This window comes from Mustela lutreola, chromosome 3 (assembly GCF_030435805.1).
Source record: "Mustela lutreola isolate mMusLut2 chromosome 3, mMusLut2.pri, whole genome shotgun sequence".
NCBI lineage: Eukaryota > Metazoa > Chordata > Mammalia > Carnivora > Mustelidae > Mustela > Mustela lutreola.
Window position 1 is genome coordinate 155,558,044 of NC_081292.1, and position 22,968 is coordinate 155,581,011.

The 22,968-nt window shown below is 42.8% G+C and overlaps 1 protein-coding gene across 9 annotated transcripts in view; it reads right to left on the bottom strand.

The window, feature by feature from the left end:
* The window catches only part of PKP4 (plakophilin 4), a 247,763-nt gene that overhangs the window by 10,379 nt on the left and 214,416 nt on the right, over positions 1 to 22,968 (bottom strand). For all 9 annotated transcript variants that reach the window (XM_059167273.1, XM_059167272.1, XM_059167275.1 and 6 more), the window contains exons 12-17: positions 14,513 to 14,696; positions 11,359 to 11,476; positions 9,415 to 9,606; positions 9,042 to 9,215; positions 4,871 to 5,021; positions 1,397 to 1,592 (exon numbers count right to left, since the gene is read on the bottom strand). In XM_059167273.1, coding sequence (XP_059023256.1) covers positions 1,397 to 1,592; positions 4,871 to 5,021; positions 9,042 to 9,215; positions 9,415 to 9,606; positions 11,359 to 11,476; positions 14,513 to 14,696 — 1,015 coding nt within the window. The remainder of the gene's footprint in view (positions 1 to 1,396; positions 1,593 to 4,870; positions 5,022 to 9,041; positions 9,216 to 9,414; positions 9,607 to 11,358; positions 11,477 to 14,512; positions 14,697 to 22,968) is intronic.

The window sequence follows — 22,968 nt, forward strand, 5'->3', positions numbered from 1 at the left end:
AAAGAGATTACACTGGATGAGGTTTTTTTTTTTTTTTTTTTTTTTAAATATACAAAGGTTCTGGCACCAGTTCAGAATCTCTCTAGCTTCTTCTTACGCCTTTCACAAATGAAGGCCCTTTAATGAAATTTTAAGAGCACAAGAAGTGATTATGATTACCTTAGCTTTATCTGTAACATTTCATTTCCTCTGAAATAAAAAGGTGTGTGTGCATTTATTACTAATGAGATTAAAAAGATACAGAAGAAAAAAGGACTGAAAGGAAATGTGGTTAATGTTGATAGGTGTGACTTGTGGGGAACGAGAACTTGTCTTGCTACATTATTCTTCTATTTTAGAAATTCCTACAAAAGTATAAACTAAAAGATTAGGCAAATAATGTGAGTTTCAGCATTGTCACTCAGCCAAGTAATAAATACTGACCGAGCATCTCTCATAGGTCAGGTTTTGTTCTACATGTAGAGGGTACAGCAGTGAAGAAAAGACAAAGTCCCTGCTACTCGGGGAGTCAGAGGCCTTTAGAGAAAACACTAAATAACATATCAGGCAAGGGTTCATCAGTGCTGTGAAGGAGAACAGAGCAGGGGAAGGGGGTGGAGAGTGGGGCGACAGGTGCCATTTTATGGATTAGGTGGCTGTTGTCCTGTGTATTGAGAAGGCTTTGAACAGCCCTATATCCCACTTCCTTGAAGGATTCTTTGATCTGATACTAAGGCAAATTTATAGTCAACTGCTATAAACTGCTATAGCTCTGTGACCAAAAAAAAAAAAAAAAGTCCCACAAAAAAATAAAAAAATAAAACCCCAAAACAAAAAACCAACCAACAAACCAAAACCGAAAACCTTCTATTTTTGCCACCAATTCCCTAATCCCTTCTTCTGCTGCTTCATCAATTAGGTATCACCCAGAAGCAAAGGGAAATGTATGATCCCAGCCCTGGGCACATCCTGAGGCCACACAGCAGGCCCTGATGCAGAGCAGTAATTTTAATCCTTTTTGGGCACCTGGGAGTGTCAGGTGACTGGCACCTCAGTCCCAGAACTGAGGATTCAATAAGATGTTCTTGCACAACAGGCCCTAGAGCCCGGGTAGTCAAAGGTGAGAGGGAAGGTGCCCTCAGATATTCCTCATCATAGCATTTCTGATTCTTCCAGGGTCAGCAAAGGCAAACATGGCTTGAGACAAAACGAATATAGGGATGTTAGAACCAAGTAAATATCAGAAAAGGGGCCACCTGGGTGCAAATGCCCCTTCTCTGCAAAACAGGTTTTCATTGGTGGAGACTGTAAGAAATGCAGAAATAAATCCTTTCCAATAGCAATTTCCTTCTCAAAGGCCCTTATCACAGGACAATCTGAGTAAGAAGAGCCTCGTTCCTCATCTCCTTGCACTTGCCTGTCTCCTCTTCCCTTGGTTATGTTCACCAGCTTCTCTATTCCTCCTGAGTCGGCCAGGGCTTTGGCGTTCTCCATGTTTTTGCTGGTGACCTCGTGCAGAGCACAGCAGATGGCCGCCATGGTCTCATCGGACAGCACACTGGGGCCAGTGCCGCCAGGAAGCCGGTTGACCAGGTCTCGCATGGCATATTTACCTGCCAAATGCAAAAGATTTCATTCCACTTTCAGAAGGTGCGAGGGTTTTGTTATTGTTGCTATTGAAAGATCCTGACAGTGTATTCTCTCTGAAAAACAGAACCTCAGAAGATAATAACATGGCAAAATAGAAAGTGACAAATACTATAACTGAAGGGGGGAAGTTAATGTTTATTACAGTGCCACTTGACGAAATGATTGGTGTATAAAACATTACAGCAAGCCACTGCAAGAAAATGTAAATCAGTGTATAAAATTGGGTATACCAATCAAGTTGCTTTAGTTCAACTATTTTCATTAACAGAAATAAAGAAATGATAATAGTTTTATTCTCAATTGAATTCCTATGTATCAAAAATACCTTAACTTCTTCTTAAAGCTTTTGAAGAGTTACCTTTGAATAAGTTTTAAAGCTGGAACAAGTAAAGCTCCCACACAATACTTTCCATTTTATCTCTCTGGGTTTTTAAGTGTGAGCTGGGTACCATTACACATTTTTATCAAGTTGAATGTAAATACCAGCTGATTGTTTCTTTTAACAAGACACAAGTGACATTTGGAATTAAAACGACGGCTACATTATCTGGTAGGGATAACAGAATTCTTGACAGGACAGGGCCGGGGAGCCCCTTAGCTATTGAAGCATTTCTTTATAGATACTCAGTTTCTCTTCTATCCAAAAACCAAAACATCTCTAGCTTGTTCAATGTCAATTACTGTCTAACTAGAATAATTGCACGACACGCAGAAGAAATGAACTAAAACTCAAGTAAATATTTTCTTAGTTTTTTTTTCCCCATGCTAATAATACAAAATGGTGTTTTATTAAAGTCCTATTTATATTACAATGGTAAGCAGTAGAAGACAGGCCCTGACTACACACTGCATAATTTACAGCATTTCAAAGGGAAGGCTCTGGCTTACTCACAGTGAACACTGTTGTGAATAGCAGAAAAACAATGTTGACATTATAAGCCAGAAGATAAATGTGGTTTTCAGAACAGATGGAAGTTAGCATTGGTGATTTTGAATACTCAAGAAAACCCAAAATGTCCATGACACACAATGCATCATTTTGCTAAGGCACAACTTTAAGCTGCCCCCTGAGATTGGCGTAAGGCAGCTCACTCTGTCTGTGAGTGAGGCTGGTGGTCCCCTTGGAGCCTGCAGCTCTGGATAGCTGGGTTGGTCCAACTCAAGTCGAGTATATGCAGTAATTTTTGTAGAGTGACAAAACTTTGTTTCCTTGTGAAAAATGGTTCTGAAGAGAAAGTCCATCACTAGTGCTGGTGATGGACATGAACAGAGAGTGAAAGGGATGAAGAAGGGGATGGTTCTTAGGAACAGAAGTACTGAGTGAATTACAGTCGAATACTGAATCTGGGAGGGGCTTAGACCTCAGGAAAGAAGGGAACTTTATAGAGAACCAAGAAAGTCATTCATGAAACCATTTAAGAGTGCTCCAGTTGGGTAAAAATATGCTCATAGCTGGCGAGAGAAAATGCTCGTGAAAGTTTACAAGAGCATCAGGACCTTCACAGAAAACACAGGGTTGCACTGAGAGAAGCCAAGACTCTCATACACTTTCATCTTTCCCAGAGGTCCTGGCCCTCAGTGGTGCGGGCCCAAATCTCTGCACCTCTGTGTCCCCTTCCAGCTGTGGAATGATAGGCCATATGTCATCACATATTGTCAACCCTTTCTTTTTTAGCATCAGGAATTCCCTAACTATATGTGCTTCTTATAAGAAATTCAAACACTATAGATTTTTAAATAACTTAAAAAACAAAACAAAACAAAATCTCTTTAGGGACCTAAAGGATTTCTCTCAAGGAAGTGCAGGAACTAAGAGTTCTGGTTTGTGTACTGGCAACAGGCACCAGCTGGACTGTATGAAGGGTGTGGAAGAGTCTGCTTTTCTCTCCATGGGGGATAATTTGGCTCAAAGGAATGGTGTGTTAAGAGCAGGTTAATCTAGGCGATAATCTAAAATAGCAATTCTGCCAGGCCCTGTGTAAGTGCTTTCATGTAAAGTGCCACAGTGAATCCTCTTTAAAGTAAATATTACGGCCCTTGTTCTTAGTTTCCCCCTGCCCCCGACCCTGGGCATATTTTAACGAGTTCAATACCTATTCACTATTCCAAATAAGATCCTGTCAAATCCCTCCCCTTCCTCTCTCCTGGCCTGTCCTCAGCTGTGGGACTGGCGGGGAGCGTTTTCTAAGGAGCTGCTTCATTCTCTTGTTTGAGTTGCACAGCAAACCCGTGGTAAGGACAGCAAGGTGGTCAGCTCCCTTTCAGACACAGAGTTAAGGAAGAGTTTTCAAATTTAGATGAAAGACTTGAAGCTGAGTGGGCTCACTCACAGGACACAGCCAATGAGAAGCAGATCTGGGGTTCAACTTGAGGTCAACTAGAGAGTCTCTGATCTTTACCCTACACTCTGCTTGAGAGTGTGGCAATGGCCTTGGAGGCAAGCATGCTAAGCTGCCGAGGGTGTCAAACTTGAAGACGTGCTCAGTGTCAGGTTCATGCAAGTGCCAGCCCTACATTTGGACAGCTCTGAGGATGGCTGCCTCCTACCATTTTATACCCTATGTGCCTCCCTTGCTTTAATCTTGTCCTGACCCTGCTCTGGTGTGGAAATGGCCTTGGGACAGTGGTTCTGTCTTAGCATGTACACTTAAACAAATCTGAGAGAGAAAAGCTACAAACCATTTATGTTATTTTTAAAATTTAGAACATGGTAGTGTTGGTAAATTAGCAGATATAAGTCTCAGAAATCAGAAGTGAGAATTAACTTCTCTTTTTGCTCAGGAAATGAATCTCTCTTGGGAAACAGAGACACCAAATCAAGCAATGTAGTAACGTGTAACTGAAATTGCCATCTTTTTTGAAAATTTTCCTTCCCTGATCAATGTTTAATTAATGAGCTTGCCTCCTGCTGAAAAGGAATGGTCACAAAGGATAGATAGCACAAAGGGTACACAGATATGCCAGGAAACCAGAGAGTAGAACTCAGTTACTGATCATTTTAAATGTTGTATTTTTATAAATCAAAAGAAAAGGTTTTTTTGGTTATTGTTATTTTTTAAGTAGGCTCCACATGCAGTGTGGAGCCCAACATGGGGCTTGAACTCATGACCCTAAGATCAAGTCCTGAGCTGAGATCAAGACTTGATCTCAGTCTTGATGGCTGACTGAGCCACCCAGGCACTGGTAGTTTTATAAATGTAGTTACTTTTTCTTTATAACTTACCTTGTTACCAGAACATACCTATGAGCTCCTTGTTGCGAACATCTAGCGCCATATTCCTCAAGGCAGTTGCCACCGAAGAAACAACTCTATCATTATCCATTCTCAGCAGTTCTACAAGGATGGGGAGCCCTTTTTCTTTGCGGACAGCTGCCCGTATATATGCTGCAAACTAATGAGTAAAACAAGGCAACAGTAGTATAAAACACAGTTCAACTCTCAGATGTTACTGTCACCTAAAAAAGATGTTTCCAGAAGATAAACTAATAGATTAAATGTTTTCTTTTCAATCAGAGATTAAATCTGTGGTGTCAGTAAAGAAAAAGCTATAGTTAGAGATAAAGACAGGCAAGGAGGACTGATTTAAAAAGAAATCCTGAAGCCTAAAAATCTCAAACCACCATCTGCCATATATTTTTGTGCAGAAAGAGAAGGCAGTGATTGCTTTCTATCTCAGATACATAAACATGATTAAGGAAAGATCTTGGGTCTTCTCTGCAATTGGCCCCATGCCAGGTCCAGCGGCTATAAATAGGATGGCAGAGATGGTAGCTGATCAGTGCACATGACAGGAGAACCTGTCTCCACCAGTACATTCTTTTCCTGTATTCTCTGCAACAATATTTAGAGTTCAATAACCTTTCAAAGAGATTGACTGAAAAAAAGCCCTTGCCTCAGAAGAAAAGAATTCTCCAGAAACATCAAGCATCATAATTCATACAGACTGGTGAAAAAGTATATTTGTGTGCAAAATGCTTTCTTATGCAAGATTAGTTTGCTGCTTTTTTTAATTCATAGTCAAGAAATTCTTTTTGTGGCTATGAGGCAAGTCTGTTCAGCGAGTCAACGTGTATACCATTTGAATTGGAAATGAATGCTAGCTAAGTCATCAGGGATATTAAAAAAAAAAGTAGCATTTGAAAATTGGGTCCTTAATCTTGTTTTGAGTTTTTATTGACATTTTTTACCAATGCATACAGTTTTTCAAAATTTAGGATAACTGAAAAATGTTGCTCATAAAACATCTAATACCTTCCTGCTGTGGTCAAGATAGGAGGACAAAGATCGGCCAGCCTTTTGTACTATTTTGAACATTAAAATATACGGTTGACCACTCAGTTTCTTGAATACCAACAGAATAGATTACTTTAATAATACAAGTAAGAGGAAAAATGCATTTCAAAGATCCTATTAACATTCTTCATATGAAAAAAATACTTCTATTTTCTAAATCAAATGAAATCTATGGCGGAGCGGTGAGGGGAAGGAAATGGAATACATGACTTGCTATAGAGTAAAGCATCCAGGCAGCTTTCTCAACCTCTCTCTGAAATCTCCAAGGACAGAGCCAATACCCTTCTCATCCGGAGACCACCTAGCCCAGCCCAGCCCAGCCAGCCCAGCCCAGCCCAGCCCAGCCGAGTGTTTCCCTCTGGGGACACTACAGTTTTCATCACTCCCAAAATAGCTTCTGACTTGATAACATCTGTGGTTATGACTATCTTGTTTTCTTAATGAGGCTCTAATATTTTGATTTATTATTTTAGATACTTTTGAAATGATTGTAATATAGTATTTATATTTTAAATGAGCTAGCCATCTAACTTTCATTCACTAAATGACTCAAGAGGTGAAATTAAACACAACTCAAATCTCATCTCTGTCAATTACTGTCTTTTTTATTGTCATCAAATGTATCTCTTGGGTTACAAGAAACTGGATGTGAACACTGGGTCACCAACATAAATATTTATAAATACTTATGTGCTATACACTGTCCTAGGCCCTTCACATTTATTATCTCATTTAACTCTTACAACCACTTCATGAAGTATACCACCTCATGGTATTATCTCCATTTTACAGATGAAGAAATTGAGGATGGAAAGTACAAGGCCCCTAGCTATTAAGTGGAAGGGCCAAGATTCAAAACCAAGGCATCTGACTCCAGAGCCAGCACTTAGATGCTGAGCTATTAGCATGTTACTTAAGAGCAACAATAACGAAATGACCATGCTGGCTTAGCACCAGGCCATAAATAACTTGTATGCATTCATTATAGCAGGTGACTGCATGAAACAAACCACACCTAGCTTGGCCGATGCTTTTCACTCTCATGGATAATACAGTGGCCAAAAGATTCCCCCTTTGGGAGGTGGTGGTGAAGGAAGAAGCCAAAAACAAGCATTATAAAAACTCTACTAAAATACCCTTGTCAGAAAACTCAGAGGCAACCTACGGAATGGGAGAAGGTATTTGCAAATGATGTCTCTGATAAAGGGTCAGTATTTAAAATCTATAAACAACTTATCGAACTCAACATCCCCAAAACCAAATAATCCAGTTAAGAATGGGCAGAGGACATGAATAGACATTTTTCCAAATGGCCAACAGACTATGAAAAGATATGCAACCTCATTCATCATTAGGGAAATACAAATCAAAACCATGATGAGATACCACCTCACACCTGTCAGAATGGCTAAAATTAACATCACAGGAAACAATAGATATTGGTGAGGATGCGGAGAAAGGGGAACCCTCCTATACTGTTGGTGGGAATGCAAACTGGTGCAGGTACTCTGAATAACAGTATGGAGGTTCCTCAAAAAGTTTAAAATTGAGCTATCCTATGATAGCAATTACACTACTAGGTATTTACCCGAAGGACATAAAATAGTGACTCAAAGGGGCACATGTGCCCCGATATTTATAGCAGCATTATCAGCATAGCCAAACTATGGAAAGAGCCCAAATGTCCATCGACTGATGACTAGATTAAAAAGCTGTGGTGTATATATAGATGTGTATCTCTATATACATATATACATACACACATACCACAATGGAATATTACTCAGCCATAAGGAGTGAAATCTTATCATTTGCAATGACGTGGATAGAATTAGAATACATTATGCTAAGTGAAATAAGTCAGTCAGTGAAAGACAAATACCATATGATTTCAGTCACATGTGGAATTAAAAAAAAAACAGGAACATTGGGGAAGGATAAAAAAAGGGAGGTAGGCAAACCATAAGAGACTCTCAACTATAAAGAACAAACTGAGGGTTTCTGGAGTGGAGGTGGAGGGCTGGGCATTACGATCAACACCTGCTGGGATGATTACTGGGTGTTGTGAGTGATGAATCACTAAATTCTACTCCTAAAACCAACATTACACTATGTGTTAACTAAAATTTAAATAAAAACTGGAAACAAAAAAAAATACACTTGTCAAGTAGTGTTTAGAGGCTGAAAATATTTCAGAAAAGGATTGTCTGGGAAACTGGTAGATGATGTTTATAAAGTTTTGAGAACCTCTTACAGTGGTAACAGTAGGAAACCACTTTCAGTTTTCATAAAGAAGTTACACACCTTTAAGGAGACACGGTAACTTTTGCCACACATGTATGTTCTGTAAGCGTGTGAGAGAGGAAGAGGGGTCCCTTTCCCCTGCAAGTGCTGCCCTAGCTCAGCTCTAACTTAGGCCTCTGGCACGTTTAGCACCGAATCCTAGTCTCTACTTTCCTCTTCTTTGAATTCACCTTCTGTACTGTGGCAGAGGGACCCAAGAGTATCCACATCTGCATCACCTGTCTGCTTGAATCCTTTTAGTGGCCCTTCTGTTTTGCAGGTCAAATCTCAGCTCTTGCTGCTTGGCCGCCAGGCCTATCTCCAATGCCTGGATCCAACCTGGGCCATGCCTGTGCTGTCCTTGATGCCCGGCCCCCATCTTGCAGTCTCCACCATGCTGTCCTTTTCTCACCTCAAGGCCTTTCTTTTGTCCCTTTCTCTGGATCACTGCCTCTACACCCTCAACCTCAGACTCTGCTGGCTGGCTTCTGTTCATTTTGAAAGATTCCACTGGGGCAGCACCATCTCTCCAGGAAACCTTCCGTACTTCTGGTCTCCCCTCTTTGCCTTTCTCTCACCTGCCAGGCTGGGTTAGATGTCCATTTTTGAGACCCTACAGTACTCATATTCTACACTATACCGGCTTGATCTGTACTTTCTTCCTGCGAGCTTTCAGTTTGTACAGGGAGGGCTATGCCACATTCATCTTTGAGCCTAGAGCCAACTGCAATCGCCCCTCTCCCCTTTTTGCCCTAATAACTGTGTCCCTTTCACTGTCATTGTTGGTCTGGCTGTACAGATAGAAAGAAGTGGGGACCCCTGGAGGACATCGTACCTTCCAGTTTCCGGCAGAGAGGTTCTGGAGAGATCCGGCAGAGCCTTCCAAGGTGGCTGGGTTGGAACTTTCTGCTAGAAGAGTCAGATATGGTTTTACCACGGATGGATGCCACAGCATCTCAACCCCTTTGGGGGACTTTGACAGTCCTGGGATAGGACCAACTCCATCCCACTGAAAAACAAAGAGCACACATGAAATGGAAGCAAATGAACACAATCTCCAATACTTGACAACATTCCTCTCTGCTGGATTCAGCTATAGTTAGGTAGAAAAACTGTATAATGAGAAATTTTCTTTTCTTGCCAAATATGTGATTTCTTACTCCTAGAAAAATGAAACTTTAGAGTTTCATGTCAAATAAAATGCTAACTTGATCCTCTTGTGGCGTTCTCTTTTTCTTTTTCTTTTTCTTCCCCCAGCAGCTTGGCTCCGAGTCCTTGCTGGGAGACTCTTTTCCTAGTAAGTCATCCAGCTCACTCAGCCCCAGCAGCCGGGCCTGCGGGACCTCCAGTTCCAGCCGATAGGACAGGTTCCTCAGGGTGCACACGCAGTTCTCCACAGTCTGCAAACCAACACGGCGTATAATTAAAACCATCGTAGCACATTGCTGCAAACACTTCTGTACTGAGCAGCAGTGAGCTTAAGTAAATGTAGAATCTGAGAAGACTGCTTTTTCACTTATGGGAACCTGAAACAATCTAGGGAAAGAATGATGATTCTATAATTTTTGTGGGATGCCCAAATGACAGAGTGCAGAGCTGTCCCTACTATGTCTGTGGATCTGATTTTGGTCTGATTAAAATGTGCAAGGCTCTGGAAGAGAAAATGCCCAGCGTTTCTGCTTCGGGGTTGCTGCAGGGGCAGAGAGGCACCTAAGTTGCCAGAACCTCACTCCTTCCTGCCACTAGAAGTCTTCCCCATGACAAGAGGTGTGAGCAACCCCATCTCTGGAGAAGGCCCTCCCCCCAAGTCTTGTCTTTGGCCTTTCCATCCGTCTCCGAACTCTCCCTTCCCTCTTCGGAAAGTTCTATGATCTCTTTGTGCCATTCTGCCTTCTGTATGTGGTCTTTTGCTTCTGTATCACACCTCTGACTGCAGGGCTGTCACTTCATTGAGAGCACCTAAAGCCAAGCTCACCCCTTTCCCAGGAAGCTCTCCTTCCACTTGCTTACTCCTCTCAACTTCATCTACAGATCTTCTGGTTCAATGAGGTTCAAACAAAAGTCTGGCCATCACTTTGAACTCTTCCCCTATCTTCTCCCTGAACCTATCACTCATCGTTCTTTTCTCTCTCAGAGCCACATTTATGACACAAGGCTTACTTCTGGCCTCTCATCTAGCCTGTCCTGAAAAGCAAGTATCTGGCCTACCTTGGAAATCCTGACACCTTTAGTCCCTCCTTCCTATTTCTTTTCTTTTTTCTTTTTTTTTTTTAAATATTTTATTTATTTATTTGACAGAGAGAGATCACAAGCAGACAGAGAGGCAGGCAGAGAGAGAGAGAGGGAAGTAGGCTCCCTGCGGAGCAGAGAACCTGATGCGGGACCTGATCCCAGGACCCTGAGATCATGACCTGAACCAAAGGCAGCGGCTTAACCCACTGAGCCACCCAGGCGCCCCCTCCTTCCTGTTTCTTGCCACCTTCCTCAGCCCCTGCTCCTGGGGCAGATCCTAGGTGGTTGTCACAGCTAAAAAAATGAGTAGTAGAAGGCTCTGTACTGGAGCAAGGATGGGGAAAACAGGAGGGGAGCAGAAGGGGCACCTACTGGGAACAAACTAACCAGCATGGCAACAGAGGGAGGGATGAAAGGGTATGACTGGAGATGTGTAGAGAAGGGTATCCAAGTGGGTGTGGGGTGGGGGGCTATGGCCTGCACTGGGGCTAGAAAGGCAGAGAGGCTGGTGGGTTACAGCACCTCGACTAGGAACGTTTATTCAGTAGATACTCAAATACAGATGGATCAGATTCTAGCCATAGGGCACATGACTGGAGGCAACAGCAGCAGGGGCAATCACAGTGAAGATTAGCTCAAGACCACCATAAAGAAAGTCAGGACCCTGCCATCCTATGCTTAGTCCTTGGCCATACGGAGTTACTCAGTTTTAATGGTTTTTAAGGCTATTTTCTTAAATTGTTATGTCTCTGTTAATTTGTAATTTTAAGAGAACCTCCCCCCCCCTGCTTAATCCGGAGTATAGTGTAATGAGTACGAAAGGGTCAAGAATTCCAGAAAGAACAGTGGCATGCAAGAGCAGCGTCAGGCAGCTATTGTCACCTGCCATTGCGCCCCTCACGTGGCCAGCCAGCACTGACCTTGCTGTCGTAATCGGAGGTGTTCACACACGTGTGGATCACATACAGCAGCGAGTCCACCAGCCCCTCACAGGAGCGCATTTGCTTCCTGGCTTCCTCCCCTGCGGAGCTGAGGTTCCTGAATGGCAGAGACACATGGAAGCTGCTGAGATGAACAACTCACTCCTTAGCCATGGAGCCTTACCGGATGGTCTGAGGGGCCGGACGACCGAGAGCAGCCATGTAGATCCCGTGTGAGGAGACCCTGAGAACTCCCAGTGACTAACCCCTCATTATCCACTCAAACAGAAGGGAGCAGGGCCATCTGAAACTCTGTATCCCTCCTATGATAAAGCACTTTTTAACCTCTTAAAAATGGTTTTGAGGTCCATCCTCCTCAGCTTCCTCATATGTAAAAAGGGGAGAATAATACTGACCACCTCACAGGGTCGTGTGAGGAAGCAACGCTCCTTATAAAAGAATTAGCAAAGGGCCTGCAGTGTCTGTTAACCATGGTTGTTATTTCTAGACATGCTCTGCTCTGGGCCACCACGACTGGCAGTCCCTGCATCTATTACAATGTTTTGCCTGTGATAGGTGGTCATAAATCCTTCCTGAATGGACAGATGAAATGTCATTTCTTGTATAACCATTCATATTAAATATGGACATTTGCTTATGGTACAATTTTCCTCATTTTTTCCCAAATATAAAAAGCCCTGAAAATTGTTTTAGGTCTCATCCATATTAAAACTTTTTTCTTTTTAAAGATTTTATTTTTAAAATAATCTCTACACCCAGTGTAGGAATGAACTCCCAATCCTGAGATCCAGAGTTGCAAGCTGTACCAACTGAGCCAGCCAGGGGCCCCCATACTGAAACTTTTGATATCAGTTTGCCTTAATGAATTGACACCAAATTTTAAGGAATCAATTTTATATCTTATTAACAAGAGTTCTAGGCTAAGTCTGAGATTTTGTAAAAACTTAGGCCAAATAAGGGGGTTTTGGAATGATTTTTCATCTGTATTTTTCTGGGGCCAGAGAGTGTCACCCATGATCCCTTCTCTGCTCTTATCTTGTGTCACTTCTCAGCAGCACTCAACAGCTGCCGTCTTACATTCCTTTACAAGCCCCTGGGACTCTACCTCTTTAGTTTTCCTCCCATCTTGCTGCCTTTCCTTCTCAGTCTCTTTTGCTGGTGGGTCCCTCTGGAGTGCCCAGGACTACCTTGGTCCCTTCTTGTCTTTATCTTTACATTCTCATGGGTGTTCTCCTTCTGTCCCTTGGCTTTAAGCCAACCTGCAGGCCCAGGCAAGACTCCCAAACATTTACCTTTAGGCTGACCGCTCTGTAAAACTCCAGGCTCCTTTATCCAACTGCTTTCCTGGCATCACCACGTGGAGAGCTAATCAGACATCTCAAAACTCTCAACAGCTCATCCCTCCACCCTTTCTTCTTCCTGTGCTCCCAGTTGATCCAGCCAAAGATTTAGGTATTAGCTCTCCCTCCACAAAAATACCCCCTATTTCCTGTCTTGCTCCAGCACCTGGTCTAGGCCACTGTCGTGGTCTGCCTGGATTGCTGCAACAGACTCAGCCTCCTATTTCTTCTACTGCTGCCCTTGTTCAGTCTTCACACTGAAGCCAGGATCCAGTCCCGCTACTTCCGAGATTAAAACCCTCTGACAGTTTCCTGAGACATCTGGAATAAACTGTAAACTCCTTCCTCTGACTTCAAAAATCTTACATAATCTGGTACCACTCTGTGCCTCACCCATTAAGCTCGAGCCATTCTATTACCTGTTCCCTTTGCTAAGAACACGCCTCCTCCTGACCCCACCCCATCCTCCAATGAGCAGCTCCTGGTGGGATTTCTGATCTAGACTTTAACTTCACCTCTTGTGAGGGGCACCTGACCATGAAAATAATCTCCTAATGACTCTTACATCACCATGGCACCTACTGTTATTTTCTTGTTTGTTTTCAATAGAATATGGTTCTCTCAAAGCAGGGACCTGTCTTGTTCATCACTGATTTCACACGGGGTGTATGCACCAAAAATGGTTATAGCCTGGAGCCCCCGTGGGAACTGGGCTGCTGTGTCCTGTCTCTGGGAAGCCGGCAGGCTGGCCAAGGAGTGATCACAGCCTCCCTGGATCCAGGAGCAGAGAAAGGATAAAACGTTCCTTCCACAGACCATCGGGAGGTAATATAATCTGCCCTCTGATGCAGGCATCTGAGTTAGGGAGCTGGCCTGTTTCCCAGGATCCTGACTCTTGTCATCCACCCACAGCAAGTCGGCTGACAGTCACTTGTCATAACAGTGCTGCCTCAGAGTAGCAACTCAGGCTCCCTCCCCATCTTTCAAGCTGTTATAGGGATGCTTAAATGTTAGCTAGTGCCCACTGTGTGTCAGCCACTACACTAAGCACTTTATATGAGCTGCTTCTTCACAAATGTGAGATGGTATTTTAATGCCTATTCTAAAGATGAGGAGACCGAGGCTCAGAGTGGGGCGGGAAGCCAGGCTGCCTCTCAGAGTCACCACGCCACTCTGTCCCAAGGCTTCTGCTTCAAGTTCCCAGAGCACTGTACACTTGGGACACTGGGTAGAAGCTGAGCTGATGAGTATTAACGGTAAACAATAAGCACGCCTGTCCACACTTAAAGGAGCCCTTATGAGTTTCACGTGCTGAAGATAATGACTTAAAATAGTATTTGGGCTCATTTTCAGTTATTTATAAATTCAAACCCAGTAACTGTTTAAACCACACACCTTTTTTTGCAGCTTTTAAAAAGCAGGGAAGTCTTAACCATCACATTTTGAATTTAAACAAAAACCAGGCTGCAAACACATTAGTAGTCAGGATGTGATAACCAGGAAAATGCTGTTAAGTAGGAAACACTGGAGTTTTGGCAGTAATTTCAGCCTGAAAGGGCCCTTTTTACTAATCCACAGAAGAGTCATTTATCAGATAATGTCTTTCAGGCCACTAGTCTGTGCTCATGGTGTTTTCCTCACAGGGTAAGAGTCCAGTGGCCTAAATTTTGAAGCAAACTTAGAAAGGTAGGTAAGTGTTTATAAGATGAAATAAATCCTTCTAAAATCAACTCACTCATGACACATGTTATTTAATCAAAGAATTCATTGGAAAGAAGAAATAAAGAACTTACCTCAGGCAACCTGTAGTATTACGTAGAACGAGTGACGTCTGAAATTTAATTTTATGATCATCATCAAAAGAAGAGTTATTCCATCCAGAATGTGGAACGATCACAGTGTTTGTTAAGGTTGAGAGTGCATCTCGAATGATTGTCATCTTTACAGCATCACATGAAGATAAATTCCAAAGAACTCCTAAAAAATGAGATTAAAAAAAAAAAATCAAACCATCAGTTAGAGATCCTGTAGGTTCAGGAATAAAACAAACATTAGCCCTAAGTGATGTGAACTCAGTCTGTTCCATATCTAATCTATGGCCTGAATTTGCAACCAGGCAGGGGACGGACCTCTAATAAATGTTGAGTGAACATATGTGAGCTTCTGGCAGCGTATTACAAAGCGCTAAGAGTCCTTCTCTTAAGTTTTAGAGCCTATGTGTCTACCAGACAAGATGACTGTAGCTTCTGCAAAGCAAATTAGAGCCCCTCTTGGAGGGGGAGGGGCACAATCCAATCAAGGGTCATGAATTTAATAAACCTGTGATTGTTGTAAAGCTGTCGTGCATCATCCCTTACATTCAATGTTCTGTGTGACAAACCATTTTTAGAATTTTGTACTTGGAAACAATTTCTCTTTCTCAAAAGGCTGACACATTTCTCTGTATCATGCTTCCTTTTTCTACTTTTGCTCCTGGGAAGCTCAAACTTAAGTATGCTTGCAGTAACATATGTAACATACACTGCAGTTCCATTTGCTTCGTCTCCCTCATTAGGATAAGGTTTAAACACTTTTATTTCCACATTAAGAGTTTTATTACCATGTGCAAGTTACTGCTATTCTCTTTTGGATACAGGTGAGACTAACAAAACATTAAATCCCTCATATTGTAATTCCTATCAGGATTGCCCAACAGACCTTAAACGTAGCTTATTAGAGGGGTATTTAAATTGTATGCATATTAGAGCATCTTCATTTCTGTGTCAAAGATGAGGTGGATTAAATTATTGTTACAGCACACATATTTTCTAGGAATGATCCTTTTAGAAATTAGAGCTAACTCAAGAGTAGACCTACTCTACGTCATTTTCACATTACTGCATTTCCCCAAGGAAAAGGAGGGGCGAGGAGAGGTGGTGCATTTGGTGCTGAGGTTCCTTCTGAGCCCCGCATTCCTGGTGGATCCCTGACAAGACACTTAAAAGCCCACACAGTGCTTTTAGAATTATCAATACACAGAAACGCTTGAGGCCCTGTGGAGGGGAAGGAGCCGGCAAATCTGCTCATTTCCGTGAAAGCGTGTGAGGCTTGTGAACATGACCGATCAAGAGTGTGGGGAGAACTGCTGCTCCAGTGCCTGCCCGGTAACAGCAGACTGTCTGCTCAGCTTTTCTGAGGCCGGGAGAAACTGCAGGGCCCTCTACAAAGGAGGGAGGTGTGAGAGCTGACAGAAGCTCTTCCTTTGGAGGAAGAAGTACAAGCATAGAGCCGGAACTGCAGATAGTAAACTGATACTCTGAGTGGAGAGAGGACTGCCCCTTCTGTGCACATCACCCTGCCCTATCCATGCTGCAGAGGGAGAGGTCGCTGATGGAGGCTGATACTTGGGCTCTGGTCTGCGAAGGGGTTCTGCTCCGCGCTATGCCTGGTTGCTCTCCTCTTACCCTTGGCTTTGACTTCTGGACCTGGCTATATGGTCTTACCCTTGTTTCTCAAGGTCTTTCGCCCTTTTCTTGCTCCTACCCTTTGGGGTGGGTTAGCTCACCATCACCAAAGGACCTTAGCCTCGGCAGTGGTTCATCTAGCTAGGCTCCAAACGGGAGGGAGGTAGACAATTTGTGATCAGTAAAAGTACAGACCTTGATTTGTCTCTGAAAGCTTGTTCTGTTGACCATTATAGACCTTTGTTTATATAATTATCACGTGGCAAACAAGAAATGGGTTCTAGTCAGGAGTGCAGCATACACTGGGGGTGCTTCTGAGATGAACTTCAGTTCCTCAGGTAGGGCTATTTCTCCCTGCGTTCTGACAGAATTGGCCAGAAGTTTCTATATAAAATGGTTTTAATCTAGGGAGGTTGTGTTACCTATTTTCTGGAGGTTTCGCTGGACTCTCTCAGGGGCAGCCGTGTGAGGTGTGGGGAGAGGAGGATTGGCAGCAGGCTGCCAGGTCCCCACCCCAACTCACCCAGAGTGGCTCCATACTCATCTGTTCTCAGGACTGGGCCACACTGTGTGTTTCTGTTGGAAACTGAGTTTCATGTGTAAAAGACACTTGAAAAGCATTGTTTCATGGGAAAGGTATCAGAGGACTGATGACCAAGGGAGAGACCTGGTTGCTAAGGATGAAAAACAAGTCCCTGGAGGTTTAATTTTGATGCAAAGACAGGGGAATGGAGAGAAGTTGGAAGAAAGAGTGGGTTGAGACACAGAAGGGGGGTGATAAAGGCTGCCATGAATGGGGCTTTAGCACTTCTTGCTAAGAGGACAGCTATAGTCAACCTAGGGAACTGCCGGGGCCTGCTGGGGCTGAGCCAGCCACAGGCAGTACGTAGCCCAGACACTGTTGGTGAGGAGGTCATCTCCTAAACTCCTCTGACAATTTCATAACATATTTTCAGATTCCTCACTTCACAGAATTCAACACATGGGGGAGGGCACCATTTTCTAATAGGCTACGTTGTACTTCACAGAAAAAATGTATAAAACTTAACCGTTAAGGCAAGGCCTATGGAAAGGAAAGCCTATTACATTATAGGCTATAAGTATAAAATTAGATATACGGCTACAGAAAATGAAACAGGGTGAGTCACAGACTTCAGGTGAAAACAGGACTAAGAAAAGGGGTGGTACTTTAGCACGATGGGTCTAGGAGTTGATGCCTAGAAGTTTTCTGATCATTGATAGAAAGTCTTGTTTTTCATGGTTCCTGCCTCCCCTCCTGACTCCTGCTAACACCTACTTTTGGGAAAAGGCTATTTCCCAGATTTGTGGATTTCCCTGCCTTTCTGTGCAGGTACCAGAATTTTGTCCTCCTCTTTCTTTTATCACGTATTTAGAACGACCAGTGGAATTATGTCATTCTATGGTTTGCTATTAGCCTTTATCTACATGGGATTGAACAGGATAAATGCTCATAAATCAATATAAACTCCAGTAACATGATCATTGACTGATTTTACTCTGTGCCAGGCATTGTGTGCTTTACATATAGAATCAAGCTGCACAAAATGAATTAACTTGCCATTTAATTATTTTGTGGGATTGAAATATTCTGCATGTTGACGTTTTAAAGAATGGTTATTTGTTTTTCTAAATTTAATTTTAATTACATTAGGCAAGTATAGTGAGGAACAATTTTACCATGATCCATTCCTTTACATGTGTTGTTACACATATGCAGCACACAATAGGTGCTCACAAATATTTGTTGGTGGGTCCAACTTAATAGCATGTATTTATTTTTGATTTCCCTTTTATTTCCTTTCTGTCAGACTTAGCTCATAATTATTACCTGACTTCCTTAAGCTGAGTATTCAGCAGTGTCTTAAGTTTATAACTAAAGGGAGAAGTCAGAACAAAATCCTAGATCTTTAAAGGAATTTGCCAGCATAGTTTTGCTTGCCTTTCATATGAAGACTAAAAGAGATGGTCATTGAAATCACCATCTTAGCACTGAGGATAGAAGAATTCCGTTTCTGTTACATCTCTAGAACATCTCCAGAAGTTAAGAGTTACACAGTAGCAGGCCAGAATCCTAACCCCTCAAAAGTGCAATAAAGTAAAAAGATTGGTGTTGCCCAATTATAAAATGTTAAATTGTCTGAAAATATGTAACCCTTCGGTACACAAGGTTAACTGTGTTATCTTTGGTCAGGTGAGATGACTTACTGATTGTAAAGCCAGTTTACTATATAAAAGTCTACTACAGGCTTTCTGTAACCTCAAAAAATGTTCAAAATTATTCTTGACCACAAAAAAGGGAATGATTCTATTTTTGCTAAGTCCGCAGCATTCAGAGGACCCATACCAAGGCAGCGTGATGATTTGCACTGAGTTACATTATCCCTCTAATCCTGCACTTCACCATGTAACACAAAGAGCTACAGCACTGGGTGTGGATTTAAACCAGCCACTTCAAATATCAGAGACATTGATTTTTCTCTTCCCCACCTTCTATTTCAAAAACAAGATTATGGAAAGCCTAAATAACCAGTTCTGATCAACCAATATTAGATGAAGAAGGTTCAATTAAACTTAAAAGCTTTAGCTATGGAATGATTAATTTGGCTGATCTATTCGAAGTAAAAAGCACCATTCTTATGACCAGCTAATAATACCTGTGTATACTCTACCTCACTACAGTAGTAATAAAACAATGTTCTCCCCACTTAGTCTGTCTAGGCCTTCATTTAATGGGTCAGGAAGAATGTTGCTAGAGCAGTAAGTAATGAACTGTAAATGCACCAACTCCCAGATGTGGCGAGACTGTTGAGAAAACAGAGAGCCATAGGATTAGTGTCCTTAGTAACATGATAAACCTCCAGCGGCTACATCCTTATGCAAAGTTTGCTTCAAAAATATTTTGCAGCATACTCCATTATCCTCCGGTTTCTAAAGAGAAAGTTACAAATAATCTATGATTTGGTTTAGGAAGCTTGAGGTTTTTATTTAATTTAAGGCAATTAGCTATTTGTTGTGAGGACTAAAAATATACACATATAAACTAAATCAGAAAATATTAGAGCATTTCATGCATATTATTCTAGAAAAAGCTGTTTCTTCTCCACCGCAGGAAAAAGTACATGCAATTATGAGTAACCAATAATTGCAATGAAACACTCCCATGAAAGATGAAAGTTCATTTCCTCCACAAAGAATGAATAAAGTAGTTAAAATACTACTTCACATAAATCCTACACTGCAGAATTTTGAAAGAGCTTGTATTTAAAAATAGCTTTATAGCTATTCTAACAACTAATTGATAATTTTATAGTCAAATTAGAAACTGATCTTACTGATTAATTAAAGTAATAGCCCTATTTGAAAAATGTGTTTCTTAATGGACATTAAAAACCAACCGAACAATATTTGGAAAATATTATTTCTCTGGTAGCAGAAATATGTAACAGCTTATACAATTGCTTTCTGTTATGAAAGAAATCTAAAAGCATGAATTTTTACATAACATTCAATTCGTGTCCAGTTTCCTAATTATAAAAAGCTTCCCCCCCCCCAAAAAAAAAGAAAAAAAAAAAGAAAAAAGAAAAAAAGAAAAGAAAAAGGGCCAAAAGAACTAGTGTACTTCCGGACATGTTCCTGCATTTTCTTCCATGAGTAAGCCTTATTCTGTCAGTCCTGCTCTTTCACAAGATGTCCATGAGGTAAAGAGAACTACCCAAGCCTTAGTGGGGAGGAGAGTATTAGATCAGAGAACAGAGGATGCGGTCCCACTATTCTGACAGAGTGAGCATCATGACAGGTCACTCTCATGTCTCTGCTTCAGCTCTGATATACGCGCTCAGCTCCTGCCACCGCCCCCCCAATCCCCGCCCCGCCATCTCTGTGTGAGCCTTGGAACACAATGGTGTTGGGATACCCACCCTGCAAATACTCTTGGTTAAGTCGGGATACAAATATTAGACTAACAGTGAAAATATAAAACCTCAAGGCTTCAGATTGCATATGAAGGTCCAAGTGTGTGTGCATCTTGCAAACTCAGTCTGTGGATAACAAGGCAGGAATGTGGGCTTCTGAAGCTAGGGCCGCTGCCTGTTCTGAGCATGTGCTTCCGTTATTATGCCCCTAGACAATCTTTTGCTGAAACACTCATGATCTAGCAAATACAGCTCCCCCATTTCTGCTCACTGAAGCTGCTCCTGAAGCTCTCTCCTAACCCCTTACGGTTTTGTTTTGTTGTTGTTGTTGTTTTAAATCAACCTCTGAGGCTTTCTGTTGGGAAGACAGTAATGTCAAGATTCTATGGCTACTACATCTGGTCCCAGTATGGCCTCTTATATCCCTGCCCATGAAGGCTGTGCGGCTCAGGCCTTTCACATGCATGTTACTAATACCCAAGCATGGTATAGATCTGTGCCGCCATACGGAGGAACTATGGGCCAGATGTGGCTAGTCCAAATTGAGACAGGCTAGAAACATCTACATAGTGGAGCATGAAGACTTCGTATGAAAGAGATGCATGTAAAACCTCATATTAATAATTTTATGACTTATAAATTATTTTAGAAGAATTGGGTCAAATAAACTACATTTTTAAAGTAAATAATACCTGTTCCTCTTCCTTTTTCATGTGGCTACTAGGAAGTTCAGAATTACATGTGCCCTTCTGACCCAGCAATTGCACTACTGGGTATTTACCCTAAAGATACAAACGTAGTGATCCAAAGGGGCACGTGTACTCGAATGTTTATAGCAGCAATGTCCACAATAGCCAAACTATGGAAAGAACCTAGATGTCCATCAACAGATGAATGGATCAAGAAGATGTGGTATATATACACAATGGAATACTATGCAGCCATCAAAAGAAATGAAATCTTGCCATTTGCGACAACATGGATGGAACTAGAGCGTATCATGCTTAGCGAAATAAGTCAAGCGGAGAAAGACAACTATCATATGATCTCCCTGATATGAGGAAGTGGTGATGCAACATGGGAGCTTAAGTGGGTACGAGAAGAATAAATGAAAGAAGATGGGATTGGGAGGGAGACAAACCATAAGTGACTCTTAATCTCACAAAACAAACTGAGGGTTGCTGGGGGGAGGGGGTTTGGGAGAAGGGGGTGGTATTATGGACATTGGGGAGGGTATGTGTTTTGGTGAGTGCTGTGAAGTGTGTAAACCTGGTGATTCACAGACCTGTACCCCTGGGGATAAAAATATATGTTTATAAAAAATAAAAAATTATATTAAAAAAAAAAAAAGAATTACATGTGCCCTACATTATACGTCTATTGGGAAGTGCTGGGAGAGATACTTGTTCACTTCATGCCAACATCTAAGGGAGACCTGTAGGTGAGCCCCCTGCTCTCAGAGGCCTTGCCACAAGCAGTTACAACCCAGAGTAGCCATCACAAAGCATGCAAGAGCCGGAGGAGCAACAAGCACAGCTCGCATGTCATCTGTGCTAGGCACTCCACACCCATCGTCATGCCAAGCAACAGATACTGGGCTTATCACTGGGAGAGCTGGTACTGGCAGGGGTGATTTGCCTGGGGTCCCAGAGCTGGGAGGAAACAAGTCAATCTCATCCCAAAACTCAGTCACTCCAAGCATGCTGCATCTCCCTGGATGTTCTTCTGAATGTAGGAACCTGTCTGGTAGGAGTGGGCACCACCACACCTGAGCTGCAGTGTGAAGGGCCAAGGCCAGGGAGAAGCACTGGGGTTGGGGGAAACCCTTCCAGGTGGGCTGCAGCCTTGGGGGAGGGGCAGGAGTTGGGGAGCTGTGAGGCTTGGGCTGGCCTAGAAGGGAAGGACAGGGGCTGCAGACATGAACAGCAAAGTGGAGAGGTGTAGAAGGGAGGGACAGGTTTGATCCCAGGGGTGATGGGGGTGCTCATGGACCAGGAGGGGGAGAGCCTATGTTCCAGGAAGGATTTTAGGGGGAATGTGATGAGGATGAGAAGGGAAGGCAAAGAGGAAGGGTGAATGCTTGTGCTGACAGTGTGGAGCCTGATGCAAGGTGAGGGTAGCCTGCAAGCTGAGCCCCAGCTTGGCATCTGTGTGAGGATCTGGAACTGTAACAGGAAGGAGGAAATCGAGGGGTAGCAGGAAGAGATCACTACAGTGAAAAACGCCTACCATTTGTGGCTTCAGGCAAATCACTCAAGCTTTCCACCAGGACTGGAATGCTGTGAACAAATTATGAAACAAATGGAACTGAAATAATGGGAAAGCAATTATTATGAGAGTGAACAGAAGTACTGTCTTTAATCATAGAAAAGTCTTTCTTTCTCTGGCCAAATGCTGAGGACACAACACTCCTGGTGGTGTCTAATCACTCCCAGGCTTCCCCCGATGCTCCCATCTCAGCAGAGGTTGGTTGAAGTGTGTGCAGTGACTCCTGGTGGAACATGCCGTCATGGATTCTCATGGCTTCCTTCTTCCTGCCCTGCTGCCAGGCTAGCCTGCTTGCTGTCCTCCCTGAAGGCTGGCACAACTGCCACGAGGGCTGGGTCCCACAGAGAGGCCTGGCCTTGGTTGCCTGCGTGTTCCCTGCGGTTCCCCGCACACAGCTATGGCATACTCCCTGTAAGGCACGGACAAGTTCCCTTGGGCCCAGCTATGAGCATAGTGGTCACCACATCTGGTCTCAGCAGCAGGAGTGAGAAGGCGCTTAGGAGTCTTCCCTGGAGGGGGCAGTGGGGAGCCATGGCCTGGGCTAGCTGCAGAGGCTGCACACAGTGGGGCTCTAGCCTACATATTTAATTTGAAGGAGATTGCTCC